The sequence below is a fragment of the Saccopteryx bilineata genome, chromosome 10 (genome assembly GCF_036850765.1).
Source record: "Saccopteryx bilineata isolate mSacBil1 chromosome 10, mSacBil1_pri_phased_curated, whole genome shotgun sequence".
Lineage (NCBI taxonomy): Eukaryota > Metazoa > Chordata > Mammalia > Chiroptera > Emballonuridae > Saccopteryx > Saccopteryx bilineata.
Window position 1 is genome coordinate 47,674,955 of NC_089499.1, and position 18,735 is coordinate 47,693,689.

General features: G+C 45.1%; 1 protein-coding gene across 3 annotated transcripts in view; it reads left to right on the forward strand.

Annotated features, from left to right (window-relative positions):
- The window catches only part of TMEM40 (transmembrane protein 40), a 43,061-nt gene extending 24,611 nt beyond the window's left edge, over positions 1-18,450 (forward strand). Inside the window, exons 4-11 of one of the 3 annotated variants that reach the window (XM_066244722.1) lie at positions 5,974-6,024; positions 9,918-9,953; positions 10,502-10,534; positions 10,922-10,969; positions 16,311-16,382; positions 16,468-16,542; positions 17,044-17,106; positions 17,867-18,450. In XM_066244722.1, coding sequence (XP_066100819.1) covers positions 5,974-6,024; positions 9,918-9,953; positions 10,502-10,534; positions 10,922-10,969; positions 16,311-16,382; positions 16,468-16,542; positions 17,044-17,106; positions 17,867-17,886 — 398 coding nt within the window. In that variant the 3' untranslated portion in view covers positions 17,887-18,450. The remainder of the gene's footprint in view (positions 1-5,973; positions 6,025-9,917; positions 9,954-10,501; positions 10,535-10,921; positions 10,970-16,310; positions 16,383-16,467; positions 16,543-17,043; positions 17,107-17,866) is intronic. The other 2 variants (XM_066244724.1, XM_066244725.1) reach the window with 2 other exon arrangements.
- Positions 18,451-18,735: the final 285 nt, after the last annotated feature.

The window sequence follows — 18,735 nt, forward strand, 5'->3', positions numbered from 1 at the left end:
TCATGTAAAGCAAAATGTGGGTTTTCTAGGGGCACTCTGGTGTCAGGGTCAGTGCATCTGTCCATTTGAGCAGCCTGCCTGGGTTCAAATCCTCCCTTTGCCACTAGCTAACTATGTCTCCTTGGGTAAATTGCTTAACTCTATGTGCCTTGAGGACCCAATCTCTAAGATGGGGATGGCAACAAAAGTTGTTACCTCATAGGATTCTTGTAAGGATAATATTCTTCACATGTGTGAAATCTTAGCACCTAGCAAATAGTTAAAAGCTCAAAGATCCACCCCTACCTTACCAAGTTTATCACACTCTTGAACATCCTTACTCAAAAGCTTTTGCTTTTTTAAAATTTTTATATAAATCACGTCCTACATATTGTCCCTCCCCCAGTGCTTAAGTGGCTTAGAGCAGGGGTCCCCAAACTACGGCCCGCGGGCCACATGCGGCCCCCTGAGGCCATTTATCCGGCCCCCGCCGCACTTCCGGAAGGGGCACCTCTTTCATTGGTGGTCAGTGAGAGGAGCACATTGACCATCTCATTAGCCAAAAGCAGGCCCATAGTTCCCATTGAAATACTGGTCAGTTTGTTGATTTAAATTTACTTGTTCTTCATTTTAAATATTGTATTTGTTCCCGTTTTGTTTTTTACTTTAAAATAAGATATGTGCAGTGTGCATAGGGATTTGTTCATAGTTTTTTTTATAGTCTGGCCCTCCAACGGTATGAGGGACAGTGAAGTGGCCCCCTGTGTAAAAAGTTTGGGGACCCCTGGTTTAGAGGAATAAGCATCTCTATTTGGGTCTTTATTATAGATTGCCACATTATTTTCTAATAAACAGCAGAATGTTCTTTAACTTTTCCTCTTTGTTTTTAAGTGAATTTATTGGGAATGACACTGGTTAACAAAATTATACAGGTTTCGGTTGCCCAATTCTACAACACATCTCTGTATACTGTATTGTATGTTTACAGCACACACACACACACACACACACCCCCGCTCCCAAGGCAAGTCTTGGTCCATCACCATTCATCTCCTCAAACCTTCCTTTCCCCACCCCACGCCCCCCATCCTGGGCAATCACCACACTGGTGTCCGCATCCATGAGTTTCTTTTTTTCTCTCTTTTTTTGGCTCAATCCCTCCACCCCCTTCACCCATCCCCACACCTGACAGCTGTCAGTCAGCTCTCTATCTGTAAGTCTATCTATATTTTTGATTGTTAGTTCATTTGTTCATTAGATTCCACGTATGAGTGAAATCATATGGTACTTGTCTTTCACTTTTATTCTTTTGATAGAAAATATAAGGCTGAGTTTACAGCAGAAGCAGCAACATCATAGGTAGCATTTATTGAGCACTTACCATATTTCCCCATATATAAGATGCACACTTTTCTGAAAAACTTTGAGTCTAAAAACTGGGTGTGTCTTATACTGTGGTTGTAGTTTTTTATTTGCATTTCTTGCTTTTTCACAGAGATGAGGAGTTGTATGAATTTGATGATGAATAAAACTTGAGTTCAATAACTTTATGCAACACATTATTTTTCTAATTTTGGGCCCCAAAATTAAGGTGCATCTCATATACATGGGAGCATCTTATACATGGGGAAATATGGTACTATACTGTTCTAAGCACTATAATAACTCAATAGATTCTCATAGCAACCTAAAAGGTACTATTATTATCATTTTACAGGTGAGGAAACAGAAGCACAAAGGCTAACTGAGCTGCCTTAAGGGGGCTCAGTGACAAACCTGGGATTCTCTGCAAGTCTTTCTGGGACTGGGAGCCTAAGGAAAGCCTCTGGTCTGCTCCTCCTCCAGAGCTCCTGATCTGTTGTACATAGTGGGCCTGGGTCTGAGATTTCATCTGATGAAAGCAATCTCAGGCTAAAATTTTAAAAATGATTGCAAAGCCCTGATACCTTAGCCTTGTATTCTTATGTTGCAATTAGTGAGACTGAGTCTCAAGGACACAAAATCCATGCTTATTTCAGCAGACAAAAGAGAGAGTGGTTAGTGGATCCAGTGGGTTTGTGTTTAGCCATTCTCCTTATGGGATTGGAAAGGAAACCACTTCCCTTATTAAAAAGCACACAAACACATCTCCTACAAGGTTTACCTCAGAAAGAAGGGCTTCCAGGTGCAGTAGGACTTTTGCAAAGGCCCTCTGTCCCTTTGTTTCTCCTCCCTAGTGGGAGAGGACATTCTGTCTTCTGATTCTAGTTGACCTTTAGGGGGTGCTGCTCCCCCAGTAATATCCCAAATGTGGCCATCAAGCACTTCCCTCCTGTCTCTACAGCACACGTGGGATTGGCTGTAGTTAGCAAAACTGAACACTAAAAGAAAGTAAAAAGAAAATGAATGCAGGAGCACAGAGACAGACTGATTCTTAGGATCCTGGTGTCTGAGCCACAATGACTGGCCTGTGGCTGGAACTCAGACTCCAGTGGTGACCTCAAAGCCCCAAGCCGGGGTGTGTCACTGCAGCCCCCATCTTCTTTACACGCAGGACCCTAACTGGATTGGCACACAGCACTGTTTTCCCTACATCTTTTTGTTTTAACTGTATCCTGTTATTTTTTTTAACTAAAACATCTTAATCTGAAAGATTACTATAGGCACATTGTACAAAATGTGGAACATGAAGTGGTAGAAAGGAAAAAAAAAAGTATCCTTTCCTCTGTGACCCAGAAATAACCCCTGAACACTTACTAGTATATTTCCCCTAGACCACACTCCTCACACACAAAAAATAATTCTGAGAATGAACAACATAACAAGTGTATCCCAGGTTGAGGCTCTCCTATAGCTTGTGTTTGTTCTTTGAAGAAAGCAGTGATGAAGACCAGCACCCCAAAGAAACCAGAAAATATCAGCAGAGCCAGGGGGCTGGACACCCCCATAGGAGCAGCACACCCCCATAGGAGCAGCTCACCCGGTAGGCAATAGGCCTTACCTTTGTCCTTTGCCCACTTGGCTCACTGTTGAGTCTTTCACTGGGACTGAGCATTTCTGTGTGAAGATGTTCCTTGCAGCATTGCTTATAGTAGGGTAACGATGGGAAACAACCTAACGTCCAACAACTACAAAATAGGTCAATGATGCTATAGCCTGTCCTGGTTAGAGCTCTGTTCTTCATATATCTCTGAAGTAAAAAAGAAAGATGTCAAATCATATAATCAATTTAATCTCATATACACTTTGTAAAAATTTATAAATGCATGGCTATAAACAAGACTGGAAAGAAAAATATCCAAATGCTAATAATGGTGATCTCTGGAGAGTTAAATTATGGGTGACTTTTATTTTCTATTTTTTGAACTCTCTTATACTATAAATATTTTACAATGAGCATGTTATATTTTTAACAACAGAAAGAAAACTTTTGGCCCTAGCCGGTTGGCTCAGTGGTGGAGCGTCGGCCTGGCGTCCAGGAGTCCCGGGTTCGATTCCTGGCCAGGCCACACAGGGGAGGCGCCATCTGCTTCTCCACCCCTCCCCCTCTCCTTCCTCTCTGTCTCTCTCTTCCCCTCCCACAGCCAAGGCTCCATTGGAGCAAAGTTGGCCCGGGCGCTGAGGATGGCTCTATGGCCTCTGCCTCAGGTGCTGGAGTGGCTCTGGTCACAACAGAGCGACGCCCTGGATGGGCAGAGCATCTCCCCCTGGTGGGCATGCCAGGTGGATCCTGGTCGGGCACATGTGGGAGTCTGTCTGGCTGCCTCCCCATTTCTGGCTTCGGAAAAATACAAAAAAAAAAAAAAAAGAAAGAAAACTTTTGCCAAAAATCATATATATATAAATTTCAGCCCAAATGGATCATGGGAAGAAAAGATCATGGGATGCCTGATCAGTGAGGGTGCACTGGGTACAGCATCAACCTGGGATGCTGAGGTTCCAGGTTCAAAACCTCTAGGTAACGGGCTTGAGCACAAGCTCACCAGCTTGAGCGCAGGGTCACTGACTTGAGCATATGATCATCGACATAATCCCAAGGTCACTGGCTTGAGCCCAAAGGTTACTGGCTTAAAGCCCAAGGTCTCTGGCTTGACCCCAAGGTCACTGGCTTGAACAAGGGGTCACTGGCTTAAGATATATAAGAAGCAATCAATGAACAACTAAAATGCCACAACTCCAAGTTGATACTTGTCATCTCTCTCCCTTCCTCTCTTTTTCTCTCTCTTGCTAAAAAGGAAAAAGAGAGAGAAAGAAAAAAAGAGAAAGAGAGAAAGAAAGAAAGAAAGAAAGAAAGAAAGAAAGAAAGAAAGAAAGAAAGAGGAAAAAGAAAAGAGCATGGGGAAAGGGCCTGGATTAATGCCTAGTACAAATCTTTCACACATGAGGTGTTTAATAAATGCTACCCGCCTGACCAGGTGGTGACGCAGTGGATAGAGCATCAGCCTGGGACACAGAGAACCCAGGTTTGAAACCCCAAGGTTGCTGGCTTAAGTGTGGGTTTACCAGCTTGAGTGTGGGGTTGCTGGCTTGAGCATGGGATCATAGACATGAACCCCTGGTCACTGGCTTGAAGCCCAAGGTCGCTGGCTTGATTGAGCCTAGGGTTGCTGGCTTGAGCAAGGGGGTCACTGGGTCAGCTGGAGCCACCTGGTCAAGGCATATATGAGAAAGCAATCAATGAACAACTAAGGTGCCGCAACTATGAGGTGGCACATCTCACCTCATCTGTCTCCCTTCCTGTCTGCCCTGTCTATAAATAAATAAATAAATAAACAAACAAACAAATAAATAAATAAATACTGCCCATAAAGTGTGGAGGATTGCAGGCTTTGGCAACAGACCTGGCTGGAACCCTGGACCTGTCACTTACTGGGTTTGTGAACTGTAGGAAATAACTTTACTTTGTGAGCTTCAGTTTCTTTATCTGTAAAATGTGAGAGGGAAAGAGACTAATCCTTCCTTCATAGGATTTTCATAAGGATCAAATAAAATATTAAATATAAAGTACTTCATATAGTGTTGGTACATGGTAAGTACTCAATAAATAGTAACTATTATCATTAACTTTGAATGAAGCCTAGGTCCTCTCAGACCCCCAATTCTTTTTTTTTTGACAGAGAGAGAGAGTCAGAGAGAGGGATAGACAGGGACAGACAGACAGGAACGGAGAGATGAGAAGCATCAATCATTAGTTTTTCTTTTTTTTTTTTTTTTTTTTTTTACAGAGGCAGAGATAGACAGGGACAGACAGACAGGAACGGAGAGAGATGAGAAGCATCAATCATCAGTTTCTCGTTGCGCGTTGCGACTTCTTAGTTGTTCATTGATTGCTTTCTCACATGTGCCCTGACCGCGGGCCTTCAGCAGACCAAGTAACCCCCTGCTGGAGCCAGCGACCTTGGGTCCAAGCTGGTGAGCTCTTTGCTCAAGCCAGATGAGCCCGCGCTTAAGCTGGCGACCTTGGGGTCTCGAACCTGGGTCCTTCCGCATCCCAGTCCAACGCTCTATCCACTGCGCCACCACCTGGTCAGGCAATCATTAGTTTTTCATTGCGCGTTGCAACACCTTAGTTGTTCATTGATTGCTTTCTCATACATGCCTTGACCGCGGGCCCTCAGCAGACCGAGTAACCCCTTGCTTGAGCCAGAGACCTTGGGCTCAAGCTGGTGAGCTTTTGCTCAAAACAGATGAGCCGCGCACAAGCTGGCGACCTCGGGATCTCGAACCTGGGTCTTCCACATCCCAGTCCGGCACTTTACCCACTGCACCACTGCCTGGTCAGGCCCAATTCTTTCTTAGTAAACTGAATATGGTCACCTCTGGGTGTGCTGGAGAGGAGTCAGACAGAACAAAGGGAACGCACTTGTAAGTCTGTCTAGCCTGTTGAAGACTGCCCAGCTTACCGCAGCACAGGAACTGTGTGTCTTTCTATGGCTTCAGGTGGGTGGGAGATGGACGCTGCTCTGGGATGCCGCTCCCAGGGAAAGCTGACTAATGGGATTTGTCTCCACCCAGGTGCTGAGCATGGAGAGCTTGACCTTTTGAATGAGCTTCAACTCTATGGAGGTAACTGATTGTCCAATGAATTTGGAGAAAACAGAATTAGACAAAGGACATGAGGGCCTAGGGATTTGTTGGGCAGAAATGAAATCATAAGCATGTTTCATGAGCTGAAAATTTGTAGGCAGACACAGAAAATGTGGCAATGTGAGTGGTTATAACATTGGCAGATGGGAATGGGGGCAAGCATTCTTCACCATGGTGAAACTGTCCTGGGTTCTCTTCTGAACTATAACCATGATTTGACACATTCCTCAACCTTTCTGAGCCTCGGCTTCCCAACCAGAAAAATGACACATAATCAGTACATGCTTTCTTGGAACACTGGGCTGTTTAAGTCTGCAAGAGAAAATTAAGGATCTGCTCTCTACAAAACTCTTGTTATGGAATAATTGTCTCCAAGCATTGTGATTATTATAGCAAGATCTAAATATTATAGCCCTTTGTTTTGAAGCACTCTGATGAAATGAGGGGATTTGTAGGAATGAAATAGGAATGCCAAAAAGCCTGATTAATGCACATGGCCAGATAAGAAAACCTGTTTAATTTTGTTTAATCCAACATTTCCATAATCTACTTAGTCCCTTAACTCCTGACAATAACCCAAGAAAAATATCAGGAAACACTTTTGAACATATTCGAAAAATATAAATATAAATGTTCTGCATCAAGATATTACCAATGGGCCTGACCTGTGGTGGCGCAGTGGATAAAGCGTTGACCTGGAAATGCTGAGGTCGCCAGTTTGAAACCCTGGGCTTGCCTGGTCAAGGCACATATGGGAGTTGATGCTTCCAGCTCCTCCCCCTGTCTCTCTCTCCTCTCTCTCTCTGTCTCTCTCTCTCCTCTCTAAAATGAATAAATAAATAATTTAAAAAAAGATATTACCAATGCCTGCTTCTGGGTGGTAGCACTGTGGTAAGTCTGTATGTTGTTTATTTGCTTATCTGAATTTTCTTTCTTTCTTTCTTCCTTCCTTCCTTCCTTCCTTCCTTCCTTCCTTCCTTCCTTCCTTCCTTCCTTCCTTCCTTCCTTCACAAAACAGTATTGTTTTGTTTAGAAAAATGTTTTTAATTACTCAAGTATGAAAGACAGGTTTTGTGTGAAACAAGAAACAGAAACTAATGTTTACGTATATTTTAAAATATTTTTCTCATCATAAAAGTAATTAATATATACTATAGATAATGTAGATATTGTATTTGTAAATTATTATCTCACCTCACTCCCATCCTAAGGCATTGAAGTCCTTAATAAATTATACTGTTGGAATCTCATTTCATGACATTCTTGGTATATTCTCTGTACCCTTGATGCTAGTTACTATTTAGTCACTTGCAGATGCTGTTCCTGCTTGCATATTAGCCCTAAAGACAGTAGAGCATACTGAATGTTTATTGCGATGTGCTGAGTGCCCCCTTCTGATGTTTGGGTCCTGGGGCTGGCCTAGAAGACAGCAAAAATACAGGAGTAGAGCTTCCTGGTGGTGGTGGTGGTGGTGGTGGAGAGGGTGGTTACAAGGGGTCCTACCTGCCCTTGAGGGGAAGACAGTGATGGGCTAGGAAAGAGGTCACCAGAAACTAGAGTAGGTACCAAGAATAGGTGGAAAGGACACCCAAAACCAGATTGATGACAAGGCTGCAGCTCAAGGCAAGTACATAGGGATCAACTTGCCCAGACAAGGGGTTTGACACTCAGAGTGAAGTGCTGGGACTCCCGGGTACAGCCCCGTGTGGCTCCAGGACTTCAGGGTCTGCTGGAGCTGCGACCTTGTGGCTAGGTGGTATCACCCAGATCTCGAGAGCCACAAACAGGCACAGGTTGCAAACCAGTGAAACATGTGTGTGCAGGTGTGTTTATCTGGCTCACAGAAGTTATTTTTTTTAATTTATTTTATTTTATTTATTTATTCATTTTAGAGAGGAGAGGGAGAGACAGAGAGAGAGAGAGAGAAAGAGAGAGGAGAGACAGAGAGAAGGGGGGAGGAGCTGGAAGCATCAACTCCCATATGTGCCTTGACCAGGCAAGCCCAAGGTTTCGAACCGGCGACCTCAGCATTTCCAGGTCTATGCTTTATCCACTGCGCCACCACAGGTCAGGCACAGAGTTATTTTTTTAAAAAAACTATTATTAAGGCCCTGGCAGGTTGGCTCAGCGGTAGAGCGTCGGCCTGGCGTGCGGGGGATCCGGGTTCGATTCCCGGCCAGGGCACATAGGAGAAGCACCCATTTGCTTCTCCACCCCCACCTCCTCCTTCCTCTCTGTCTCTCTCTTCCCCTCCCGCAGCCAAGGCTCCATTGGAGCAAAGATGGCCCGGGCGCTGGGGATGGCTCCTTGGCCTCTGCCCCAGGCGCTAGAGTGGCTCTGGTCACGGCAGAGCGAAGCCCCGGAGGGGCAGAGCATCGCCCCCTGGTGGGCAGAGCTTCGCTCCTGGTGGGTGTGCCGGGTGGATCCCAGTCGGGCGCATGCGGGAGTCTGTCTGACTATCTCTCCCCGTTTCCAGCTTCAGAAGAAAAACAAAACAAAACAAAAAACTATTATTAATACATTTCATTAATTCTACACTCACATTTGGACATACCTAAAATCAAAGGGCATCATAAAATCACTGGCAACTTACAATGATAATTGGTAGTGGTTTTCCTTACATAATAATATAAAATAATGTCATGTCTCACATTTTCTGATTCCCTAAAATTGTCAACTTTTTTCATAATTAAGATTATGCCTGATCAGGCTCAAAATTGTGAACCTTTTTCATAATTAAGATTATCCACTGTGGTGGCACAGTGGATAGAGCATCAGCCTGTGACACTGAGAACCCAGGTTCAAAACCCTAAGGTCGCTAGCTTGAGCACAGGCTCATCCAGCTTGAGCACGGGTTCACCAGCTTGAGTGCATGGTTGCCAGTGTGGGATCATATACATGACCCCATGGTCACTGGCTTGAGCCCAAAGGTCACTGGCTTGAAGCTCAAGATCACTGGCTTGAGCCCAGGGTCACTGGCTTGAGCAAGGGATCATCACTAGCTCAGCTGGAGCCTCCCAGTCAAGGCACATATGAGAAAGCAATCAATGAACAACTAAGGTGCCACAACTATGAGTTGATGCTTCTCATCTCTCTCTATTCCTCTCTCTCTCTCACACACAAAGAAAGAAAGAAAGAAAGAAAGAAAGAAAGAAAGAAAGAAAGAAAGAAAGAAAGAAAGAAAGAAAGGAAAGAAAGAAAGAAAGAAAGAAAGAAAGAAAGAAAGAAAGAAAGAAAGAAAGAAAGAAAAAGAAGTTTATGTCCTGGCCTGTTGGCTCAGTGGTAGAGCATCAGCCCAGCATGTGGAAGTCCTGGGTTCAATTCCCAGTCAAGGCACACAGGAGAAACAACTATCTGCTTCTACCCTCCCCTTCCTCTCCCACAGCCATGGCTTGAATGGTTCAAGCAAAGTTGGCCCCAGGTACGAGGATGGCTCCATAGCCTCACCTCAGGCACTAAAATAGCTCTGTTTCAGAGCAACAGAGCAGCAGCCCAGACAGGCAGAATATCGCCTGGTAGGGAGCTTGCTCAGTAGATCTCAGTTGGGGCACATGTGGGAGTCTGTTTCTGCCTCCCCGCCTCTCACTTAATAAAAAAATAAAATAGAACGAAGTTTATGTAAAAACCTGGCTTTTCCTTGGAAATTGAAAGAACTGTAACACTAAGCAGGCATTCCTATGGCAGCTTCAGTGTCTCCTGGGTGGTAACTGCCCCTCTAAATGGAAGAGGGGCCCTCTAGCTTGCTCCAGTCCCCACTTGGCTCCTGCAGATGAAATGGAAAGTCTCTGAAGGAGAGCCACCTCCACTGAAGTGTAATTTCTTTTCACCCAGAAGATAATGGATCTGTGTTCACTGATTTTCCTTCTGTGTAGGTGCCCCTGGGGAGATGGTGCCCTCTGGAGAATCAGGTGAGTGCCCAGTTTGGGGAGAGGGTTTGTTGATGTTGGTGTTGCATGAGACCTGGGCATTGTCTTTCCTCTGAGAGAGCCATCAGGGTCCGTGGCTGTGAGATGGGGACTCAAAGTCACTTTGGGGGCCTGGGGCTCTAATCTGAGCAGTCAGGGCTGGCTGTGGCACGAGGAAGGAAGCCAGTGGACATTAGAATAGGGGTCCAGCGGTGATGGAAAATGGTTTGACTTTGGGCAATGGACACACAACTCAATCAACAGTTCAAATGCTATAGAAATGTACACCTGAAATCTTGTACTCTTACTGATCAATGTCACCTCCCAAAATATCGTTCCTAAATAAACGTAAATAACAACAGATAAAAAAAGATAGGAAAAAAAGGGGTCTAGGAGATTATAACTGGCAATGGATAAGTAGAAGGGCTCCTGGGGGCTGGACAATCTGATGGGAGCATTTTCATAGATCATCTCTGGCATTCCCCAGAGTGGAGGCAGTTACTAAGGACCCAGCCTGGCCTGGGCCCTAATGCTGAGTTTTTAATTTCCAGGACTCCGAAGGAGAGGCTCAGACCCAGCAAGTGGTAAGTACTGAAGCTCCAAGAGGAGAGTGAGAGGCAGCCTGAATTCCAGAGGGGTGGGATGGGGTCACAACTATCCTGGAAGGGTGGGTCAGCCCCAGCAGGGGTCCCATCACCAGCCAGAATGTCACTGTGATTCAGAAAGGGGACCTCCAAGCTCAGGGGAATGGAATAGAGCACTAACTCAGGCCTGTGGAGGGAGGAGAGGGCCAGTGGGGATCCCAAGGACAGCCATTTCCACCTTAACAGCTTTGTCCTGACAGGTCCTGCAGGGAATGTCCTCTGACTCAGGAAAAAGAACCCAGGAATGCCATTCTCAATGAGGTGGGGAAGAGAAAATCCCACCTGCCATCCTATGTCAAAGTTAAACACTAATTTTTTGTTCCTAAGGAGAAATGGAAGCCTCCCAGTTAAGAAGACTGAATATAAAGAAAGATGGTAAGGAAATTGGTATTCCAAAGCTGCTTCCGCCTGTCCGGTCCTAGTTTCTATCATTAGAAAGTCAACTGGTAGTCTAGAGCCACAGTAATCAGAGCCCACCCTGTCTTGTGCCCTGCAGTTTGCAAACTCTTCAGCTTAGAGTCCCCTTGAGAAGGTTGTCCAATGATTCTCATTTTGCAGATCCAGAAACTGAGGCTCTAGGATGGGACTGGTGTTACAACTAGTGAGAGGCACGACCTGAGTTTGAACCCTGGTCTTAAGTTCTTTCTGTTATACTCGGAGTCACTAGGATAATAAATGCCTTCCAGGCCTTATGGCCAGGACGCGGAGCTGGAAATGGCCAGGCTGAGGAAGCCATGAGGTTTGGTTGGACTAGGCTCTAGAGAAGGGACAACGAAAACCAGTGGGACCTTCTCCACTCCAGGCCTGGAATCTGCGGGGGCTTTGTGGAGGAGGATAAAGGTGAAAAGGGAGACCATGATTTATTATAAGATTTTATTTATTGATTTTAATGAGTGGAAAGGGGGGGGCAGGGGGCAGAAAGCATCAACTCGTAGTAGATGCTTCACAGTACATGCCTTGACTGAGCAAATACAGGGTTTGGAACTGGCAGGAAGACCATGATTTTTGATTATGGCAGTTGTTCTGGAAACATTTTAAGTTGTTGCAAAAGCCTACCTTTAGGGAGTGTAGCCCTGGGTCCACACCCCCTGCTCTGTCTCTATCCAGTCAGATGACCAGGGCATACTGTTTAATTTTCCTGGGCTAGAAAATGAGACTTGTCAGACTAAATCTGAGACTTCCAAAGTGCAGACCATGTCTGAGTTCCTTCAGGACATAGCATTATATGTCAAAGTGAGGAGGTAAGTCCCCTTTCTACTCTCTGTGTTAGAACATGGTCGTGGTTCAGGCACCCCATGCCTTTAATGCTACCCTGACCCTTGCTCATTGCCCTTCAGACAAAGAGAGTAGTTTCTCCCTGTGTGCAGAGCTTTCTGCAGGCTGTGGGCCAGCTATAACCTCATCGTCTTGCTTTGTATGCTGTGTGTGTGTGTGTATTCTACACTCAGCAAAATCTGGCAATTGGGGCATTTTGAACTGTCTATTCAAAGCACTACTGTTCTACAAAATAAAGTATTACCATTTGTCTTATGTTTATTTCAACATTTTCAATGAAATAATAACTATAGTTCTTATACATGAAAAACACTGCTGTTTTGCTATTTTCCTTAGAGGAGCAAAGTTTTAAATGTATTTGGTAACATTTATATCTAATTTTAAGATGCCCATAACTTTCTGAATGGAATTTAGGTATCTATTTTATTTACTTTAAAGATTTTATTTATTGATTTTAGAGAGAGAGGGAGGGAGGAAGAGAGAGAGGAACAGACAGATAGGACGGGAGAGAGATGAGAAGCATCAATCAACTTTTAGTTGTGGCACTTTAGTTGTTCATTGATTGCTTTCTCAGATGTGCCTTGACCAGGGTGCTCCAGCTGAGCCAGTGACCCTTTGTTTAAGCCAGCAACCATGGGATCATGTCTGATCTCACACTCAACCAGACAACCCTGCACTCAAGCTGGTGAGCCCATGCTCAAGCGACCTTGGGGTTTTGAACTTGGGTCCTCAGTGTCTCAGGTTGATGCTCCATCCACTGCACCACTGCCTGGTCAGGCAGGTATTTATTTTTTAATTTGAGATATAATTGACATATAACATTATATTAGTTTCAAATGTATAACATAATGATTCAATATTTGTATATAATGTAATGTGATCACCACAAGAAGTCTTATTAACATCTGCCACCATATATAGTTAACAGAATATTTTTTGTGTTATGAGAACTTTTAATTAAAGCAGGGGAATCCTAGTGGTGAGCAGTGGTAAGAGAAAGACCAAAAACCACAAAGGTAGTATATGTATGACTGAAATTTGAAAAAAAAAAAAACAGGTAAGAATGATCTGCTAGCCTGACCAGGCAGTGGCGCAATGGTACAGTGAATAGAGCGTCAAACTGGGATGCAGAGGACCCAGGTTCGAAAACCCAACATCGCCAGTTTGAGCATGGGCTCATCCTGCTTGAGCTCATCCAGCTTGAGTGCAGGGTCGATGGCTTGAGCTCAAAGGTTGCTAGCTTGAGCCCAGGGTCACTGGCTTGAGCAAGGGGTCATTCGGTCTGCTGGAGCCCCCCAGTCAAGGCACATATTAGAAAGCAGTCAGTGAACAGCTAAGGTGCCGCAATGAAGAATTGATGCTTCTCATCTCTCTCGCTTCCTGTCTGTCCCTATCTGTTGCTCTCTCTGACTCTCTCTGTCAAAAATAAATAAATAAATAAAAAGAATGATCCTTTAGGTTCCTCCAGACTCAAACATAACTCCAGAATCCTTTTTTCTGGCCTGATCTCTCCAGCCTCCAAAACTTTGTTCCCAGCAGCTCCTCCATACACCTGGTTGAAGCAATACTTCACTATACTGGGTCTGTGCCTTGGTTCCACCTCCCTCCCTTGTCTCATGTTGTGCCTCCCAAGTAACATGTGCATGCACACACACGTACATGCCCTTCCCTCTCCGTCAAGTCCTACTGGCTTGACAATCTTTAAACTTCAGCTCAAATGCTCATTCTTCCATGAAGCCCTTCTGGACTGCCTGAGCCCCAATTCATAGTGACCTCTGAATCTTTTATGACTTCTTAACAACTGCATAAAATTCCACTGTATGGGTAAATTATGATGTACTTTCTATTCCCAACTTGACAGACATTTGTTTTGGATTTTTTGCTTTTTCAAAGTAAGCCATCCTACCCATTCAGTCCTCTGCTTCATCTTTTATTTTGTTGATCTCTCTCTTTCTCTCCCTCTTTCTCACTCTCTCAAACACTTGTATTTTCTACTGAAAATAAGATTCAAGAAGAACATCTCCGTTAAGAACTCATTTTGTGTTTCTGAAATACTGGGTGAGATAGAGAGCAGAAAGAGTTCTGTAATCCACCTCAACCCAGGTTTTCACATCTCTGCAGAGACCTAAGCCTGATACTTTCTTAAACCTTAAATCCATTTCTGCATAATGTACTTTTTTCCCCTAAAGGGCAAGCTGATTTCAGAGCCAAGAATGTCCTAGTGTTCATTTTAATTTTTCCCCGGGGAAAAGAAAATAGAAATACCCTTCTCCCCTTTTGTTCATTTGCCTTCAAAATGCCCCTTGCCAGCAGTGATGTGAAGTATCACACTGCCTTTTACCGTTTACCAACCACTTTTCCATACAAGACCCCTATCCATCCTCTCAGTGGCATAGAGGTCGCTCTCCTCAGTATATCAGTGAGAACGCTGAGGCTCAGATGGGTCAAGACACTTGTCCAAAGCTTCACAGCACATCAGTGGCTACATAGGACTAAGCTAAGACACATTTCTGGTGCCTCAACACCCACTCAGGAAGCCTGCCTCATTACAGGGAATGGTCTCTGAATTTTCCTCTTTTTTTTTTTCTTTCTTCTTGAAATCTTTGTGTCTCTTCTAATCACAGCCCCTTGACTGGGCTGAGGCTCCTCTGTTCTCTCCTCTGATGACTCTGATGCCAGTGCCTGGCAAAGAACAGGAAACCTCTCTCACAGACCACCCCTGAATTCTTGCCCAAGGCATGGGCTCTGCCTCTCAACTCTTCCTTCTATCTCTGTTAACTACCTTCTGTTAAGAACATTCCAAGCCTGAAAATCCACTCCTGGGCCCTGGGTCCCCAGAAATACATCCCTGAATGCACAGAGGTTCATGTGTAGTGATGTTTGGTACAACATTAGTGGTAACAGGAAACATCTGACATCAATACATTTTATCGGTGGGAGACTGGTTAAATAAATTAGAATAACTTTATATCATGGAACACTATATAGCTATCAAAAAGAACAGGGCTGCTGGCCGGTTGGCTCAGCGGTAGAGCGTCGGCCTAGCGTGCGGAGGACCCGGGTTCGATTCCCGGCCAGGGCACACAGGAGAAGCGCCCATTTGCTTCTCCACCCCTCCGCCGCGCCTTCCTCTCTGTCTCTCTCTTCCCCTCCTGCAGCCAAGGCTCCATTGGAGCAAAGATGGCCCGGGCGCTGGGGATGGCTCTGTGGCCGCTGCCTCAGGCGCTAGAGTGGCTCTGGTCGCAACATGGCGACGCCCCGGAGGGGCAGAGTATCGCCCCTTGGTGGGCAGAACGTCGCCCCTGGTGGGCGTGCCGGGTGGATCCCGGTCGGGCGCATGCAGGAGTCTGTCTGACTGTCTCTCCCTGTTTCCAGCTTCAGAAAAATGAAAAAAAAAAAAAAAAAAAAAAAAAAAAGAACAGGGCTGATCTACATGTGCTCTAAGGTGGAAAGATGGCCCTGATCTATCAATGAGAGGGAAAAAAGCAAATGATAGAGGAGCAGGTACACAAATTGGTCCTGCTTTTATTTTTAAAAATGTATATGTACATATATATGCCTGGAAAGATTTTGCCGGTCACCACTTCTTTTTAAAGAATGGGATTAAGGAGGGAAGATAAGGCAATGTGAAACTTGACACATTTGCATTTTTTTACAATTGTATTTAACATTCATTCCCCAAATAAAGTTTCAGCAAGTTTATATGCCCCACACTACTTTAGTTGATGGGCAAAATCTCCACCTGCTATCCTACTGAGTGGGGACACAGAATAAACACAGAAATGAAAATATAACCTACTGAGTGATGATAAGTGTTAGAAAAATAATAAAACAAGATAAAGGCTGGAGAGGGTGGGTTTGGGGTGTTGTTTCAGTTGGGCTGGTCAGGAGAAGCATCTCCGAATAAAAGCTGCATTTCAGCAGAAACAGAAACACATTTTGTAATTTAAAAAAGAGATTGAGCCTGACCAGGTGGTGGTGCAGTGGATAGAATGTCGAATTGGGACACAAAGGACCCAGGTTTGAAACCCTAAGGTCTCTGCCTTGAGCATAGGTTCATCTGGCTTGAGTGTGGGCTCACCAGCTTGAGTTCGGGGTCACTGGCTTGAGAGTGGGATCATAGACATGACACCATGGTCTCTGGCTTGAGTCCAAAGGTCGCTGGCTTGAAGCCCAAGGTCAGTGGCTTGAGTCCAAGGTCACTGGCTTGAGCAAGGGGTCACTTGCTCTGCTGTAGCCCCCAGGTCAAGGCACATATGAGAAAGCAGTCAATGAGCAACTGAGGAGACTAAGGAGTTGCAATGAAGAATTGATGCTTCTCATCTCTTTCCAAAGTCTGTCTGTCTCTATCTGTCCCTCTCTCTGTCTCTGTAACAAAAAAAACAAAAAAAGAGGTAGAAAGAAGCAAACAGTAAGTTCCCCACCTCCCCTGCCTTTACAGATGAGTTTTTCCACTTCGTCCTCCTCTGCTTTGCAATTGGGGCCTTGCTGGTGTGTTATCACTATTACTCAGGTGAGTGGGGGCTGTATGAACAGGGCATGGCAGGTGGGGGTCCAGACCTGCAGGCTAACCATTCTCTCCCTGGATGCCCTTGCAGACTGGTTCATGTCCCTCGGGGTTGGCCTGCTCACCTTTGCCTCCCTGGAGACAGTTGGCATCTACTTTGGTCTGGGTAAGCACTTCCCTTCCCCCACCAGACTCAGAGAGGTGGCTGAACCAGCCACAGATGCTTGCCAAGGGCCAGAAAGCCACGACCTAAACACTTTTTAAAGATTTCCTTATGCTCGTGTTTTCTGCCTGACTGCTTTCAAGGTCAATGTGAGGTCGCTGGCAAAACTCAGTGGAAAAAATGGGCAGCTCCATAAAAATGAAACAAAAACAGTTGAAAGTGGCAAACAAACAGAATTAGGCAGAGACCAAAAACAAGTTAGTTAATGGGGTTGGGTACTGCATTCGCTGTTTCCTGGCACTGTTACTGCTTTTCGTGGCTGTTGTTTTTAATAATAATTCTAGTACTATTATCTAAACTTAAACTGCTGCCTGAAATTCCACCATTAGAGCCTTGTTTGTGTGGGTTAAGTCTTGGTCCAAGTGTGGGTGGGAGGAGGTCTGACCCCAGATCCCTGGAGGCACCAAGCTCAGTCACCTTTGTCTTCTTTTCTTGTCTGGACAGTGTATCGGATCCACAGTGTCCTGCATGGCTTCATCCCCCTCTTTCAGAAGCTCAGGCTGATGGGTAACTTTTACATTCTTCCTCAGTTCATTTTCTCTCCTCAATCAGGGTCTTCTATTGCCAATGAGGCATAGCATATAAGAAGGAGCACAGGGTCTGGAATTGCGGCCTGGCTTCAAGTCCTGACTCTTCCAATTTACCAGCTCTGGGGCCCTGGAACCTCGTTTACCCTCAGTTTCTTTTTAACAGGAAAATGGCTGTGATGACACCTACCTCACAAGGGTGTTGTGAAAATCATGTGAGGAATGGAGTCAGAAGTCTCTAAGTCTGAAACACTATAGAAAAATTAAGGGAATCTAGGTGTTCTGTCATAGAACTTTACGGTTCCTAAAATTCAATCTTCTGTGTGATTTTATCTGCCTGATAGCAACTGGGAGTGGGCGGGCTTTACTTATCTTGCGCTTGTCTGATGAAACTGAGGCTCAGAGGTGCAGTGACGTGCCCAGGGTCACACAGCTAGAGTGGCTAGGCTGAGCTAAAGGAGATCCATTTTTATGACCAGCAGCTCTGTGCCTACCATTAAGTCTCAAAAGTGAGAGGCAGACTGCGTGTCTCTGGGCTGGGGATTTCTATCTCATTTAAGCAATTTAATTCATAAAAAAAAAAAAAAGTTATTTGCAATAGCTGTGGACCATTGAGACCCGTGGCTTCTGAAGTGACATTGTTCCAGCTGTAAGGAGTATTTAGGCATCTGGGGTGACAGCAGAAATGAGGCTTGGCTGCCTTCAGAATCCCATGCCATCCTGTGGGCTTTTCCTTCCAGGATTCAGGAGGACTGACTGAGACCAGTGCTGGGCAGGCGGCCAGGCCAGGCCCCAGTGTGACCACCACGGCATCCCCTGAGCACAGAGCGACATTCTGGGAGACATGCAGCAGGCCAGGCTTTTCCTTCCATGTAGTCTGAACATTGGCGACAGCCCTGGCAGAGGCATCATTGGGGCAGTACTGGACTAGAATCTGGCTGCCAGGATGGAAAGCAAAGGGGGGTGCGGGAACTGAGCCCTTTGTGGTACCTGAATCAGCAGGAAGATTCTGGGACGTTACTGTTCTCAGGAGGCAGTAGGAGACCCCTGGGCCCTGCAAGCTGTAATCTCTCTGGCTCCCAGTTTCTCTCAAATCCCCAAGCTATCCTGATTTGCTCTCAGTTTCTACAGAGCCATTTCAGGACAGACAGACAGCCCACTGCCCTGAGAGAGAGAACCACCATGTCAGGTCCCTTGGATGAACCTGATATGGGTGAGATATGGGGGACTGAAGCCACTGCATCTGGGTTCCATCACCCAACGCCAGCCCTGCAGCCCTGGACTCCAAGTTTCAAATAAATGTTTTCTTCCTTGAACTAAAAAGAGTCAATGAAATATTCTTTTAGGCTTATGGAGTACAAGAATATATCTATTTGGGGTCTTCTTTGACCCCATCTGTCAGGGAAGTCACCTTGTCTTATTGAGTAAAGTATAAAAGAGAATAAATATAAAATAAAACCTCTCATTTTAGGTCTAAGGCTTCAATTGCACAGGTTTGGGATGGGAGACAAGATCACAAACATTTTTATGATCTGGGGGCTGTTAGGTATTCTAAGCTCAATAAATACCATAAGAGTGAGATAAGAGCACAAAACAAAATCCATTGTAA